General features: G+C 34.6%; 1 protein-coding gene across 4 annotated transcripts in view; it reads right to left on the bottom strand.

The window, feature by feature from the left end:
- Nucleotides 1-1,347: 1,347 nt before the first annotated feature.
- Nucleotides 1,348-17,310, bottom strand: part of LOC149801318 (BLOC-1-related complex subunit 8-like) — a 31,968-nt gene continuing 16,005 nt past the window's right edge. For 3 of the 4 annotated variants that reach the window (XM_089955357.1, XM_089955360.1, XM_089955361.1), the window contains exons 4-7: nucleotides 17,011-17,075; nucleotides 15,251-15,358; nucleotides 5,326-5,472; nucleotides 1,348-2,084 (exon numbers count right to left, since the gene is read on the bottom strand). In XM_089955357.1, the coding sequence (XP_089811483.1) occupies nucleotides 5,337-5,472; nucleotides 15,251-15,358; nucleotides 17,011-17,075 (309 nt within the window). In that variant the 3' untranslated portion in view covers nucleotides 1,348-2,084; nucleotides 5,326-5,336. The remainder of the gene's footprint in view (nucleotides 2,085-5,325; nucleotides 5,473-15,250; nucleotides 15,359-17,010; nucleotides 17,076-17,310) is intronic. The other variant, XM_089955359.1, reaches the window with a different exon arrangement.

Raw genomic sequence — 17,310 nt, 5'->3', positions numbered from 1 at the left:
TGGATATGTGGCAGTCAGACAGAGTGATCTTCCCTTGACACAGGGATTGGTTCCTAATTCCATGTGTATTTCAGTTAGTACTGGACCAGAATGTACACTATCCAAATAGGATGCAACTGAGGAGGCTGTATCCATATTATGATCGAGTAAGTATTGCCAAAGAAACAGTATACAAGACAAATTTCTTTCTTCTTCAAACATATTACTCCGTCATAACACCTTCTGAGACCAGGCAAGATGTGGGGAGTTACATACTCTTACCCAGATAAGTGGCTTCCTTTTTTCCACTCCCCCTTATTTCTTTCACAAAGGGGGAGGTCTCTCTCTCAAGATAAAATCATGGCAGTATCTCTCCTTAAATTGTAATTGGGGAATAAACTTGGAATTTCTCTTTTTATGCAGAGATATTTAACCAGTCAATGAAAGTGCCAATGGAATATATAAAATATGCACAGAATCAGCAATGGGGCAGATTTCAAACTGCTCAAGTTTATCACCTTGATTAAGATTTAACAAATTATAGACTGTGTGTTGTCAATAGTTTTACTTCTTCAGAAACAAATATATGTACCTGTGGCAATAGCAGTCTTGCGCATCTGCAGGAAGTACAATGTGGTAGTTTTTGCTGGTATTCATCCTCATTCCCATGCCACAATTTGTTCTAGATGAGATTTTCTTTGCAAGAAGAAATTGCACGATTTCTTCTGTTTTGAAGATAACATCGTAATATCTTCCAAGTTTAACATGAAATTGGTAATAAGATGTTTTCAAAGCATTCATGCTTTGCAAAACAATGGGGCTGGTTGCTAAAGTGAGCTGAATGGAGCCACCATTAAACGGCCTAAAACGCTGAATAAAACTCACTGACAACCAACAGGCAGTCTGTTTGAAAGTACTTTTGTTATCTTGTCATCAATGAGAATTGCATATAAATATATGATAACTATATGTCTATCTGTAATCTGCAGACTGGAAATACAACCAAGAATGTCAACATACATAAAATGGCACCACCTACCTTCCAAAGAAAAAGACCATAAAGTTCATATGTATTGTTTCACCCCTAATATTTAATATGTTTATTATGTCCAACCTGTGCAAATTTGATGAATTTCAAAGTACTCATTCAGCTATTATGGGCAGTTAGTGACCAGGTACTTTTTTCATGATGATTCTTTGCTGAGCTCCATCTGGAGATATTCAGCATGATTTTGGATTGCTTCAAACCTTAGCTATTACATAGCTAGACAAATATCATTTTAAAATTATTTTTAAATACTTCAAAAATTTCACAAGTAATCATCCATAAAATGCATATAAGGTTGAAATTAAAAACAGAAGATGGTGTTTGTTGGTTTTAAATGAGTTTTTATTGGTCCTATCAGACAATATACTAAGCTAAAGCTTGAAAAAATTACATACATTATAGCAAAATGTTGATCACTTAACTATTGCACTAAGGACAATAACTCTGATAATTGTACAATCAACATCACAATACACTGTCAATTGAAAATTTTATAAATTCTTGTCCTGTGTAGTAGCTCACAGTCTGAATTTGAGATAATATCAATATGATCCATGTAGATGATCCTAGTCTGAATTTGAGATAATATCAAATATGATCCATGTAGATGATCCTAGTCTGAATTTGAGATAACATCAAATATGATTAATGCAAATGCTCCCAGTCTGAATTAGAGACAATATCAAATCTGATCCTGTGTAGATGATCCCAGTCTGAATTAGAGACAATATCAAATCTGATCCTGTGTAGATGATCCCAGTCTGAATTAGAGACAATATCAAATCTGATCCTGTGTAGATGCTCCTATTCTGAATTTGTGACAATAGATAGGAATGTGAAAACAAGAAACTTTAAAAATGTAGATGCGTTTCCATTGCCTCTAAATCCATAGACTGACCTTGAATTATGAGAAAAAGAACATAACACATGTGTACAGTGTAGTTTTGTGAGCATGTTCTATGTTCTGAGAAGTCATTCATTGTGTACTGACATATTCACGGAGGTGATGGTGGTGGTACTGCTTATTTCTGTGTGGGATGGAGCCATACCCTGGTAACTGCAACAAAAAAAAAGATCTTTTAACAATGCTTTTCATATTTAAAATTTTGTCTTCTACATATCCAAATTAGTAGTTTTTATATCTAACCATTAATCTGACCAACAGACTTTTTTCTACTTGATCCTACATGTAATCCATGATTCCTATCCAAACGCTTTTAACTGTGGAAATGACAGAGGGTCTCTTCGTAATCACAAAAGATAATGGCAATGAAAATAAAAATTTCACACATACTTCAATAATAATGCTGAAATTGCAATGTATGTGAATTTTATGATAATGAGCTTCAAAGATAGATAATCTCTTAAAAACACAAGTACATTCATAAAAAAGCCATTGATTTTATTGATTCTGATCAGCACGCATCATGGCTCATTTATAACTAGTATTATAAACTACACATAGTGAAAAGTTTAATTTAGAATTGAACTTCATATTTTATAGCATTATTAAGTACTGAAGCTTGAAAATCAATGCATGAACGGCTGTAGCAAAGCAATAGATATTTCTGTGTACTGGAAGTGTGTAATAAATTTTCAGGCTTCCTGAATTCCTGAATCTTATAATATAAAATATTACAAAACAATAACAAATCTGAAGAAAAAAAATGACTAAACTATCTTAATCAATGCATATAAATAATGACAGTGCACAAGATTGGTGCATGAATACACTGTAAGTTCTTTTTTGTAGCCTTATGAACTATATGACTTCATTTTCTGCAACATGATTTGATTTTAACAAATCTCAATAAATGTTACTATAGCTTCATCAAAATTTGAAATAATTTACCATTATTGTAAACTACCGCCACACTGATTTCAATTTGTTGTAAGTAAAGTGTATGCAACTATATTCCAAGTACTACTGTAAAGACCAGTCAAGAATGCAACATACCATAAGAGAGCTGTCAATCCTGGAATATCATTATCAAAGACTATTGAGTTTATTATTTGTATCACTTCTCCTTCAAAAGCTTTTATCACAATGTGTCTGCCTGCCAATCTAGCAGTTCTAGAAAACTTAGTCAACTGTTAAAAAGCCATTACCTACTATATATATATACTCAGTTATAAGTCCAATTGCAAATAACAGACCCAGATCAGCTATTACATAATGCATCAGCAGATCAGGGTCTATGATGTCTGTATTACTGATTATTCTATTTGTGTATGTGTATATATATATATATATATATATATATATATATATATATATATATATATATATATATATATATGGAGACAAAGAGACAGGCAAATAGACAGAGACGGACATAGGGTATATGAGATGCAGTTGGTCACAACCTGAATGCACACCTTAATCTGAGCAAAAAGTAAAATGTGAAACTTAGGTCAGAGTGACCTTGTTTATGGTACTGACAGATGCAGGCAATCTTCTTGTTTTATAATTCAAGGATTAATAGAGCTTAAGAAATAAACTTGATATTCAAAATTTAATCTGAGTCAGTGAAGCGTAAAATATGCTCAACAAGATGCATTCCTTCGCCAAGTTCAATTAATGCAGACATAACAGAACACACACACACACACATACACAGAGTGCAAAAACTTATCTGGCCATGAGCTAAAAGCAAAAACTTCGGCCAGTAAATGTGAAATGGTGGTCAGTGATCTTCTTTTGTGGTTAAGGTGTACTACTAACAGATACATATAAATATATAGTTTGATGGTACTATCATGAACAAAGCTGGAAAAATAAACATACGCCACACTCAGTGAAGCAAGAATTATATATCACAGCGACCTATATTTGTGATGATGGTACAGTACTCATCAAGATGTATACCCCCTTGTCAAGTTTCATAATTTCTTAACAGTGTTAATATAGTATCCAAAAACCTTGAGCTAAATACAAAAACTTTATAATGTACAACTACGAGTGACCAAGTGGTCTAAAGCGTTCTCCATTACAGATCACTGCCATCTCACCTCTATCTGCATGGGTTCGAGTCTTGGATTCGGCCAATGTGGGTATGTGAGAAAGCTTGCCAGTAGCTTCTTGTGGGTTGGTGGTTCTTTCCAAGGTTTTCCCGGGTTTTTCCTCCACCAATAATACTGGCCGCCATGTATAGCCTATCGTGTGCTGAAAACTGCGTCAAACCCTACAACAACAACAACAACAACAATGTACAACTACTGTGCATGTATGTAAAAATTTATCACCCTTCCCTGGGGGTGGTGGTAGATGATATGGAACTCACTCCAACCTGCCTAGTGGGCAGTACAATGCCTTACATATAATTCGTATAGGTGAGCTAAAAATGGTAGAAACAAGAGTGGTAGAACCAAACAATACAATAACAAAGCAAACATAAAAATGGTGACATGTCATAGGATTGATATTCCACTAAATTATCAAACTGGTTTTAAATCAGAAATTTTAAACTGTGAATATATTCAGAAAGTAACTGGTTCAAAGTAGGTAGCAATTACTTATCAATCTGTTGACAAATTTTTAAGAAAACATGACAAAAGATGAATCAGAGTCAAGTGAAAAATCTCCAACTGAACAGAAAAGATAAATGTTTGCCTCTATAATGCAGTTTAACTGTGAAGTCATTATTTTTTTCATTGGTACACATTTTATGAATTTCATGGTAGTTACAAGTCACAGATTTAAGGATAAAAAGTACAATAACCCCTTCCCCAGTCCATATATTTAAGCACAGACAAAATGCAAGATTTTGCAAAACAATGGAAATTTATATCCTTGATAAAAATGAATTGAAAATACACATGTAACAAACTGAACTCAGACAAATGACAACAAAATCAGAAATGACCAATATTATTGTTAAATGTTTTGAGTCAAACCAGAAAGAAAAGAAAAAAAATATACAAAATTGTCATGTCATATTTGATACAAACAACCAGTACATTTAAAGGAAATGAGGTTAAAGGAAAATAATAAAAGCTAAAAGGGAATAAAAATGAAGCAAACTAGGGCATGAACAAGAGAACAAAACCTACAAGACAATGTCAGGGCCAAGTATTTAAGATATCCTCTGGACAAAAAGAGCATAATTCAAGTTTTACACAAAAAACAGTTCTTTAAATTTTCCATTGCTGGAAGCCAAAAAAGCAAATGTAACAACATAAAGAAAGTTAAACTCAAGCAGCAAGAAGTACAAGTATTTCATTACAAAAGATTCAGCACTCATACTTAATGTAACAACTACATCAAAACAATAGCCACAACACTGACATTTTCATACGTGGCTGGATGTTATTTAAGTTTCTTCTTCATGGCAGTATCAACACTGCGACTCCGGTTCATGCTGCTCCCACGGTGGACATGAGAGACGATACCAGGGTCAGTGAGTGCTGCTGTATACATACTAGGACGTTTTCTCGCCAACTGTCTGCAATAATGTTTATCATATCTAAATATTCATATAGTTTCCTGTTTTACTCTCTATCCCTTTGAGACAGATACTTGGTTGAAAGCTCATCAGGTGGACAGTAACTATACATTAAAATATAGTTTCACCTGCACTTGCAACCACAAATAAGCCACACTTTCAACACACATGGTGGAAAATTATGTCTTACACAACTGGATAAGTAATAGCTGCAGTGATTTAACTCAACAAACACACCACTATAAATAGCCTCACTTCCTGAAAGTCATCTATACATGTTTCTATCCTTGCCAAATCACACAAGAATTTGTGGCATTACAATTGTAAAACCCAAAGACATGTATGTGTTTTGTAAGAACACTTTCTACTAGATGAAATTACAAACCTTCCGGCTCTTCAAATGCATTTAACCAATGAAAATAATCTGATAAAATTTTTGTAAAATGTTATATTATTAGTTTTACAAACTACTGATGAGAATTAAACTGTGAGGCCTATGTACATGGATGATTTCACAGATGATTCTGGGCCAAGATTGTTTGGTTGAAATGCATGGGTGATCAATTTCTCTTTATAACCTTTTACCATGAGTAAACAATGACTCTTCATTAACTGAAACTCACAGATATACTGAAAAACAAATTAATGAAAAGCCTGATTCCAAGTGGACACATGATGGTCTTGGGTTCTACCCAGCATTAACTGCTGGAAGAAAGACTAGCATTATCAAGATCAAAAGCACTCAGTACCTGTGGAAGGTATGCAGTCTATCAAATATTTATTATTATGGCTTGTACCTACTTTTTCTTCCTATTATTACTTGCACTCTTTTATCAGGCTATATTGAATTTAAAGATGTAAATCATCAGGTTTTCATTATGTTTCAAACATATTTTTTAAAAAAAAATTTTCAGTAAGAAATGTGTCTTTGATATTACTTTCCCCATCATAGTACCTTCATAGTACTACCACGACCAACAAATCCAGCCCTTCCAACTAAACATTTTTAACTATGGGAACTAAATGTTAACTGGATATGTGGCAGTCAGACAGAGTGATCTTCCTCTGACATAGGGATTGGTTCCTAATTCCATGTGTATTTCAGCTAGTACTGGAGCAGAATGTACACTATCCAAATAGGATGCAACTGAGGAGGCTGTATCAATATTATCAGGTAAGTATTGTCAAAGAAACAGTTTACTATACAAATTTCTTTCTTCTTCAAACATATTACTCAGTCATAACACCTTTTGAGACCAGGCAAGATGTGGGGAGTTACATACTCTTACCCAGATAGGCGGCTTCCAGTCCCCAAATCGCAGATTCTAGATTAAGAATCCAGTAGGAGCACAGACTCTATATACTGAGATATGGCTTTTGAAAACTGGAAAATTTTCCCTTCCAAATCCACCTGAAGTCATGATGCATCATCGCTAAAAAGCTGCCAAATAACCCATTAAGAGAATATGTTGTGCTGCAGTGACAGATCCCACCAGGTCTATCTGGGCCTTCTGGGGTGAATGATCCCTGAGGTAGAAACTAGAGAAAGTTGACTCCGACCTCCATCCCTTGGTTTGTAAAATGTCAGCTCAGGAACAGTTTTGTGCTAATGCAAGACTTGTTGTGACTGCCCCAACTTCGTAAGCTAAACTGCATAAGAAGTTGATTTGATTCTGCTGAATGAATAACCCATTTTATCCAGGACAACAGGGCATGCACTAAGATATCATCCTTTCCCTTTTTCATAGGAAATAATAGACACGATCTCCCTCTTCCCACCAGCTCAACTGTTTTCAGGTACCACTTCAAAGCGCTCACCAGGTCTCATAGATGACATCTAGCTGAAGGGTCAGGCTAGGAAGAAGCTTCACCACAAAAGACTCACTGCCAATGGGTCAGCTGACAAGGTACGTGCCTTGCTGATTCTGCCTGCAGCAACTAATAAGATTAAGAAGCAGGTCTTATGCAAACGGTGAACCAATGAAGCTCTCAAAAGCAGTTTAAACAGTGCCTTATTCATTCAGGTTAGCACACATGACAGATTGCACTTTGGGCACAGAGCCAGTGCCTCGGCATGTGTGAAATTGAAATTCAATAGATCATACAATTCTTTGTTTTGTCCTATATCCTCTCTTCTGTGATGATATAGCCTGTCAAAGATTGTGGAAACCGTAACCTTTTATTGCAACTGGAGCTAACCGTTTCTCTTCAAAGACCACAAATAAAAAGGTATCTATATTTTAAGTTGAGAAATATGTTCATACTCGCATCACTGTAAGAAAATCCTCTTCCCCTCATACACTTTCAAAGTGTAGAGCGTTCTCACTTCAGCAATTTTCTCCACTATTTGTTGGAAGAGCTTACTGTACTTGAGGGCTTGTTTAATATAATCCAGACATGCAGGTTCAACAGCTATTGATTTGTGCAAGATGCCTGTCATCTTGGGTGTTTGAGTAGATTTGGAAATATCTCTATTTTTCTCAAGATTTACACTCCTAGATTTATTAAGCCGTTTATGCATAACTTTTTCCACTTGAGGAAAGCATTCAGGATGATGTGACACCACAATTTTCTTGATTTTCATGAATCAAAATGAGAGGCAGCATATGTGTCCAAACCATTCCAATCAATGGAAAAAGTGTCGACCACTTAGGCCTTTGGATCCAGGACTGGAGAGATAATGGTAGAAAGTTTTGCATTCCACCTTGTTGCAAATAGATCTACTATTTGTCCCTCCAAGCAAGTACATGAGCAACTCAAAACCAAGTGAAGAAGCAACCATTCTGTTTTTATTGATTTCTTTGGGACAGAAAGTCCTCTAATATATTTAGTCTGCCCAGAATATGACAAACTTGTACACTGGTATGTCATTGATGACACCAACTTAGAAAATCCCAAACAACAATACAGAGGTCTAGAAAGCTGGTTTCTGCTTCTGCCTTCTGACAGAATTGACCACAGTGGAATTGTTGATAGAATGAGAATGTCCTTTCCATATAGCTTTATCTTCCACCAATGAAATGCTTTCAGTATGGTTTTCATCTAAACAATATAGATATGCAAAAGACAACTTCAGTGGGCCACTTGCCACTGGCTCCTTCAAATGATGGAAGATGTGGTTCCCAGACAGTTATGTTTGCATCAATGCAAACCATCAAACTGAGAGTAAACCCAGTATGCAAAGGAATTCTTAACCTGAGAGACTTCTGTGTAAGAATCAAAGCCACCAGCCCCCAGTGAACTGATTTAATTGTGTTCCTAAGGGAGACGTGCTCTGTTCAGAAGTGTTATGAACTCCATACCTAAGTTGGTATGAAATCAAATTTGATCATTGTTGACAATAAGTCCTAGGCTTAGGAAGTGTGCGACAAGAGATTTCATCTTTTGATTCAAAATATAACTCACCTGGTGTTTGTGAAGTGTGTCCTCCAAGTAATTGTATGTCTTGAAGTTGGAGATGGTCCTCAGAGTGAGTCATTACTCTGTCCATATTATGAGTGAAGACCCAGAGACTGATACTGAGTCCAAAAAAGGGGGCACCCTCAACTAGTAAACTGTCTCCCTAAAGGTAAACAATGGACTGGGACATGTAGATATGCATCTTGCAGATCTACACTGATAGCAATGTATCCCTCCTAAATGGCATTTAAAACCTGCCCTGGTGTTTCCACTTGAACTACGGTGCATGGATGAAATGATGGAGAGTGTTTATGTCTGACTGAAGAATGTCATTGGCCTCTGAGACATGGAACAGTCTTGAACATAAACCATTTTATTTTATGTTGTGAAGGATCTCTATCACCATTTTCTGAAGAAAACTGTTGATTTCTTGCTGCCTTTAATGGGTCTTTGGGAGATGTCTTCAGCTAAAGGGACCATTGTGCAAATGGAGGAGGGGCACTGAATGTAATAATGATGCCTGCTGAACCCACTTGCTGGGTACAGTGATTGTGTGTTCTGGTGTCAGGTAGGGATACTGACTGAGACATTCCCTCCTTTGACTTTAAGGGCAAATCAACTGTGTGGTTCACCTGTTGTGCATAATCCAATCTTGGTGTAACAGTGCCATTTTATCTGGGACAAGTTAGGGGATCCACAGAACTTGTCCTTACTTCCATGGTGCAAGACAGTTTCCGAGCTGGCTTAATCTGATCTCAACCTCGCTTACATGTACCAATACAGATCACATGCTGTTGAATCCAAGTGGTGTCCGATCTATAGGTTCTGCCAAATATGATTTGTCAGGTTGAGAATACAAAGTTGGAGCTGGGGCTGCAGCACATATTCATCTCTCAGTGTGCACTAGTGCATTTTCTGTTTTAATTGTGCTCCATGTACCAAGACCCATCTACTTTCAGTCCAGACCATGCATATATAACATGTTCCAGGGTAGCAACCCACACATGCTAGACAACCCACACATGCTAGACATACTCTGTGAGTGTTATCCACACCTTTCGAGTGTTCAATGTCTTCACTTAGTTCTGCATATTGTCAAAACTTGGCAACGAGAATTAGAGCAGACAACATTATTCAGGTTTTCCAGCCACAAGTCCTGCTTCATGACCCCATTAACATTACTGGGCAACTACACTAGATTATGTGAAGCTACCTGTGAGAATGAACCCACATATTAGCCTATAAAGGAACAATAGAGAAATGTCACTTTCAATCACTACAAAGTGGAAGCTAGCATAAAGTCCTACCCACTTATAGCAAAAAGCCACATATGTTGATGAAAATGCAAATTTCAGGGTCCATGATCTATTGTTACTATCAAATTCGTCATGCTTATGTTGATTTCAAGATAAAACATAAATGTATATATCGACAGAAGCACAAGTCCCCAACTGAACAAATCCTTTGTTTTCTCATCATTTATGTTGATAAGCTGCCAGTTCTGATCAATGCTTTGTGTGTGTGTGTGTGTGATTTAAATTTTTAACATTGCTACAATGTCTTCAGTGTGGTAGTTTAAAGTGATATCTAGCACTGGGGCATCATGCCAGACACGTAGCATGATGTCCCACCCAGTCACATTATTCTGACACCAGGCTGATCAGTTCTAACACTAACCTCTTAATGCTGAGTGCCTAGCAAGGCAGCTGTTAGTACCATTTTTCTAAGTCTTTAGTATGACTCGGTCGGGGTTCGAACCCACAACCTCCTGCATCCAGGGTGGATGCACTAACCACTAGGCCACCGGTGCGGTCTCAATACTTTGTTCAACAGTTATTTGATATTGCCACCAGACTTTAATGTTGCCGTCACTATAACAAAAGGGCATTTGTTTGGTCCTCCAAAGTTGGCCTTTCATGGTGACTTCCATAATGCATGAATTCTTCATCAAAGAAAGCCAGCTACAATCTTCAAAAACCAAAAAAAACAACAAAATACAATACACCCTTCATCAATGGAACTTAGCACCAAACAAAAATAAAACATAAATAAAAGCAACAGAATCTGATGGATTGTTGCATTTTCCAAAGTGACTGGAACATGTTTATTGTGCTGTGAAAATTTCCCACTTTGCAAGAAAAAAGTAACTTTATGTTTATAATGACAACCAGTGGTGGTTTAAAATACAAATTAAACGTAGAATTTCCTGAAACTATATATCTGGCCATCAAAGAAGTCAAATGTGAGACATCTTACAAAGAGGTAAGCGAAAAAATTTCATTTGTTGACATGATTTAATTTCCCTATGAATAAGCTTCATCCCCTTGCAAGCCTCAGTGAGATGATTATGTCTGTTGGCTTGTGCAGACCAAAAGTACATATATCTGTAGCATGTAAACAACAGTTATACAGCCACATGCTACTGGCAATAATATCATAATTGTTTAGTGACATGTGTTAGCTGACAATGGGATATAGATCAAATGAGGACTACCAAATTTTATATATATGTGTTTATTTGTTTTCTAATGGAATGTGATGAATACATAAAAAAATTTTATGTGACCTATATTCGAAATCATGGATTTTTCATGTACCTGTATGGTACTTAATGCACTACGGATTATATTACCCAAACGTAACACTAATATAAGCTGTCAGTAAACAAGTGTATTTCACAATGGTTTTGTCTTCATTTAATAAAAATTTCCATTGTTATTTTCTCTCAGTGTAAATCCTAATCACTGACAACAGGTTACTCCATGGTTCCCACGCTTTTCTAAAGATAAATTTCCAGGTCATTTCAAAGTTCACATATGACCATTACTGAATGGAATTAAAGAACATTTTAGATTATAAAAAATGCATTTTCTAAATCTAATGATGGTTCTTTTTCAATTCTCTCCAAAACATCTAAGCCAGAAAAGATGATCATGTACAAAACCACAAAATGTATCACACACAAGTTTGATTATATTCCTATAAATTGGCTAGTAAAGTCATTTCAATGTACAAAATAAAAAGTCTAAATTTATTTTGCTGCCCTGCATTATGTTGCTAAATGGGAACAACATAATGAACATAAATTAGTTTTGTTTCCTTTCAAACCATTAATTCTAAAGAATTCTATAGCAATATATAAATGCATCTTATAGAAAGTAAACATTTCCTATTACAGTATAAAAAAACAATAAACACAAATAATTATAATCTTGTCTTGTAATGAAGAGAGTTTAACACTGAATTTATCTGTGCCAATAAAATCACAAACAAGATTTTTCTAACAACCTAAGATCCTTAAGAAGTTCTGGTTAAATATCTATCATTTAAAAAACATTTTCAAAAGGGTTGATTTAAATTTTGACAAAATACCTTCAAAATTATACATTTTAAACAAGGACTGAATTTTCTGTAAAATCAACTTGTCTTCTTGTAATTCGTTAGACCAGTCCCCAAACCTGTATTGATAATGTGGCTCAAATAGTTTTTTAATATATAATACAAGGGACGAAAATGTCCCATTTCAGCTGAGATTTAACAATTTGGACTACAAAATTTGGTTTAAAACGAGTAGCAATCCATTTTCTAATCCGGGTTTCCTCTGAATATTCCCACCCCATTTTTCATATTTGGACATTTAGGTTGGGGTGTGGGGTCATTGCAATTGCATATCGAAAATTTGAAATTTGACACCACCGTGTGGTAGCGACATATGGTAGTGGCTTAACAGCAGGCCTAGAACATTTAAACTTATGTTATATCGATTTATACCTGTATGAAATCAACAGGAAAATGAATTATTTCCTCAAAAATGGCAAGTATTATAATAATTAAGTCAATAATCTGCTGACAGACTAGACAAAACTATGGCATTGATGAAATCTGACCTGGTACTCGCCATTTGCACTACATACAAGTCACTTCACAAATCTCAAATGACGACATCGGAAGTCCATTAATCACGTGATATCAACAACAGACTCCATGTTAATGTTATTATAGAGAAATTCAATTATACTAAATGAAAGTCAGATACTTTTTGTAAAAACCAGCAATCTGGCCAGTCTGATTTATCAAACAGTGAGCAGATGTCAACGTGGTAGTCACCTGATACAAAAAAACTCCAGAAGTTGTTATTGGAATATATAAATTTTGTAAAATTTTGTGTTCTTTTGTTTTTGTATTTTTATAACAACCAGTATAAGACTTTCATTTAATATTTGTTTCATTTTTTCTCTACAACATTTGAAAATGTGGGTTGTTAGATTTGTGTACTCATGCAACTGGCCCTTGCAATTAACTACAAAAGGGTGCCTATGTTAACAACAAAGTTATAATTTTACAATAGATATATTTTGTCTGCAAAGGAAAGGAACAAGAAAAGGTTGGAAATAAAGACAAAGTATAATTCTCTGAGAGAAACTTGTCCAACTAGCTCTAATGTGGATGATCTTCCAAAGTTCCTAAAGAGAATATGTGAGATCTCTTACCAGAAGAAAGCGTGCTACTCAACACAAGCAGAAGTAACAATTTAAGTACATATAGGATCTAGCAACAATCCCTATATTAAGAGGAGATCACTCATTCTGACTGCCAAAAATTTTAGCTGGGATGGCTGGATTTGTGAAGTAGTGGTAATATTTCTAATGTATTATGATCCATTAACATATCTGAAGAAGAAACTAATAGATTTCAATAAAAACATTTTTTTTTTTAATGCAACAATGTAGGCAACAGAACCAGTGAAAGATGTAATTTCTCTTGTTCTATTTTAGAACTTATTCTATGTTTATTCCAAGAAAATTATTTCATTTATCTATGGCACTATTTACTGAATCCATGTCCTATACAATATTTATAGGTCAATGCATTTGTATTGGAAAATACGACTATATTTTTTGGAAAATACTGCACAAACTGCAGAGTGCAGTATTTTTCAGAAAAAATTTGTACATATTTTCCTATTCAAATGCAGCAACCTTCTTATTATATGCTGATTTTGTTTAACTACCTAAGGCTTAACAATAAAAGACATTACAAGAAATAATGTAACTGAATTTATGCTTATTTCTAAAATAAATTCACCACCATAGATTGATCAATACACAGTAACAGTGTTCATGCACGTATAGCTCTACCCAGTGACCTTTTAACTTAGTAGTGTGCTCTACATCAGTTTAAAAAAAGAATTTACATATTGGTCTACTTTAAAATGGAAATTTAGAGCCATATTGTGAATGAATGCCCATGGATTTTTTTCTATATTGATAAATATGTGCATAAATGTAAGTATATTTATTACCATTCTTATTACCAGCTAAAGAAAACATGCTAATGCCCTGTCACTTGCATCTTGCTGTTGAAGGGACCCCAGCTATGACCTGTATCACACAGTGTGTCTACTATCTCTAGCCTAACATTGTATCAAAATAGTTACACAGTGAAAATAGAAAAGCAGCTGTTGTGTGATACTCCATTTGCCCAGTGGAAATACTACTTTTTTGTCATCTTGGATTATTGGCTTTGAAACCTTCAGCTTCCCACCAAAACCTTCAGCTACATTTTTTTCTCGAATCTAGTATTTTGATAAACTTGCCAAATGGTACATCTTTGATAGATACGTGATAACCCTTGGCCTCAATATGCTTTTCTATGCTATATTTTTTTAGACCAAGGAGAGTACTCGCCATAGTCTTAACTATTCTATTTGCCAAATAATATGAATATTCTCCCAAATAAACTGTTTCAGTGATCAGAATGGTATTTTTAATTACTGCATCTCTCATGTTGTTACTGACATTGTGAATATCATGTTCATTCATTTGCTTGTTTCAAAAGTTTTGTTTCTGACTCAATGAACTAATATACACCATTAACTTTATCATCTATACTTTCAAAAGGATGAAACAGCTGCTTTAGTTCATTCACAAATTTAATCCATCAAAACCTAAAGCATCTACTACACGAGTGTACATGGTTTGTTTACAAAGTAGTTCCTAATACACTACACTATCTTTAGGCACACGTGTTGTGCATGTGCGTCCAATATGAAGGTGTTCAGCATCGTAAAATACTGCACAATTCTGACTATGTAAAGTTAACGGAAACAAAAATGAGCATATAATAAAATATTTATTGCATTTTAAGTCAAGTTAGATTATGTTATGACTGTTATTTCATACACTCCATAGCATGGTCTCTTTTCCAATCCATCATTTAGTTCCTTAAATCGATTTCATTTGTAATGTTAATATGCCACAATCTATGCCAATACTGCAGTTCTTTGCATGCGATTACTAAATTACAAGAATTTATTCCCTGACACTACTGTGAACACTATATTTTTAGGCAATAAAACAAATGATTGTTCCTTGCCAACCTTTTGGTTTCCTCATAGTCAATCTGCTGCTTCATGAACATTGCATTCTTCAGCAGGTCCTGGATGTTCTGGAAGTGAACAGAGCTCTTCTGTAAGTTCTTTACAGCACTGAAATAAAGGAAGGAATTCATTCGGATTGTTAAGCAAAAATTTGGGATGATCCCAAGTAAATCAGGATAAGTGGCATATCTGATTATTTTACAATATTACATACTCTACTAGGTAAAACTGCTACTTCTAAAACCACCACCATGATAATCTGCCCAAACATTTATGCAATGTATGTGTGTATGTGCATGTGCTGACTAAATGACTCCAATACTGATGCTGGAGTGACTGCATTAGCTTATCTTCTTCTTCCAAGTTAATAAGCAAAATAGTCTCCAAAAACCGGTAGCAGAAAATATGTACCTATGTTTTCAAGAATATTATTTTTTTACAATTTTATAAGTATATTCCTACCAGAAACATTCTAATTTAAACAACTGTGTTACTTTGAAAAAATTGTCCTGTTTTTCACTGACCAGAAATTATACATCAACAATAAACAGCACACAAAAAGAGACATTTTCTGACAACATAAAGAAATTTAATATAAATTCCGATGAGATGCAAATCTAATCCTCAATGGCAGTCCATACAAAAACTGGAAACAAAACTGTAGCACACAAATGATTTATTTCTTAACTTTATAAAATTAATCATCTTTGTGCATTCGTGGTGAGGTACCTTAAACTCCATGTGATTAATAATTCTTACAGTGTGACTGGTATGTGATCTGTCACAGAAAATTATTTCAAAACTATCAGACAACAATTAGAATTAGCCAAGTTGTTCTACACTGATTTCATACAATGCTAACTGCATTTAACTCTGTAGAAGATTTTATCAAACAATCTTAAAGATTTATGTAATTTGGCTACTATGGTCAGGGGTTGAAAATTCCACTGCTCAAGAACCCACACTAATTAACCTGAATGCCAGGCAACTATATTCCGAATGTGAAAGCCTGGCAGAGCAAATGAAAAATATTATTAAAAAATGATCATGTAAAAAATTAAAATGATATTTTATATATTTTCCAGTGACAAACATTTGATCAATAAATTGACCATCTATGTTTCTACAGTGGCATGCCAAAATTATCTCCATACAATTCTTTAACTGAGTGTTAGGTGACTTCTACTGGTAAGAAGCCATGCTGATTCATGCGATGGCTGTTCATTACCTGTTTAAGTAATCAAAGTTCATACTACCAGCCCTCATGGTGAACCCTTAAAAAGCATGACTAGAGAATGTTGTTCAACCTTTACAAACACACCAACATATGGTAGTGATATCTTTCATCTTCAGCTTGCCAGACTGAATGTATCTTACCTTGTATTATGTTTTCCATTAAAATAATGGGCACTCACAATTGGGCAAGTGACAGAAGTTTCTGTTCATTAACTTTAGCTAAAGAAATATGGCAAGTTTAAAGAATCAAACCAATCACAATTGCAGTTGCATACTGTATGAAATAGATAAACAAAATTTCAACATTGAAAATAAACAGTTACCTTAAAGTTTTGAAATATGGTTAGTATGCACAAATGTTAATTATTACTATAGGAGAAGGGCCTTATCCATGTTCCAGAATTTGTAACTCAAACCAAAATACTTCATAAAGAACACATCTGAATAAATTTAAACCACTGATAGTTCAATTAAGGTACTGATATGAGTGAATGTTTAAAGAGAAGAGAGAATGAGAGAGTTACTTTGTGGCATATTCAGCATCAAAGCAGCATCCTTGAACTTTCTGTTGTATTTCTTGTATTTCATGCTAAAAAGAATATATATATATATATATATATATATATATATATATATATATATATATATATATATATACACACACACGACTATGATCTTAAACTATGTTACAGAAAGAAGCAAAACTAAAATTTTTTTAAAAATTCAACAATAATTTATTTCCCCAAAACACAAAGTAAAAATTTAAAATGAACTTACAGTATTGTGAATTAAATCCCAAATAATTCTATGTGTGCTATCACAAG

Source organism: Sinohyriopsis cumingii, chromosome 4 (assembly GCF_028554795.1).
Source record: "Sinohyriopsis cumingii isolate HCF-2022 chromosome 4, ASM2855479v2, whole genome shotgun sequence".
In the NCBI taxonomy this organism is placed as follows: Eukaryota; Metazoa; Mollusca; class Bivalvia; order Unionida; family Unionidae; genus Sinohyriopsis; species Sinohyriopsis cumingii.
Note: the sequence above shows the minus strand (reverse complement) of the source record. Positions and strands in the feature narration are given on the sequence as shown.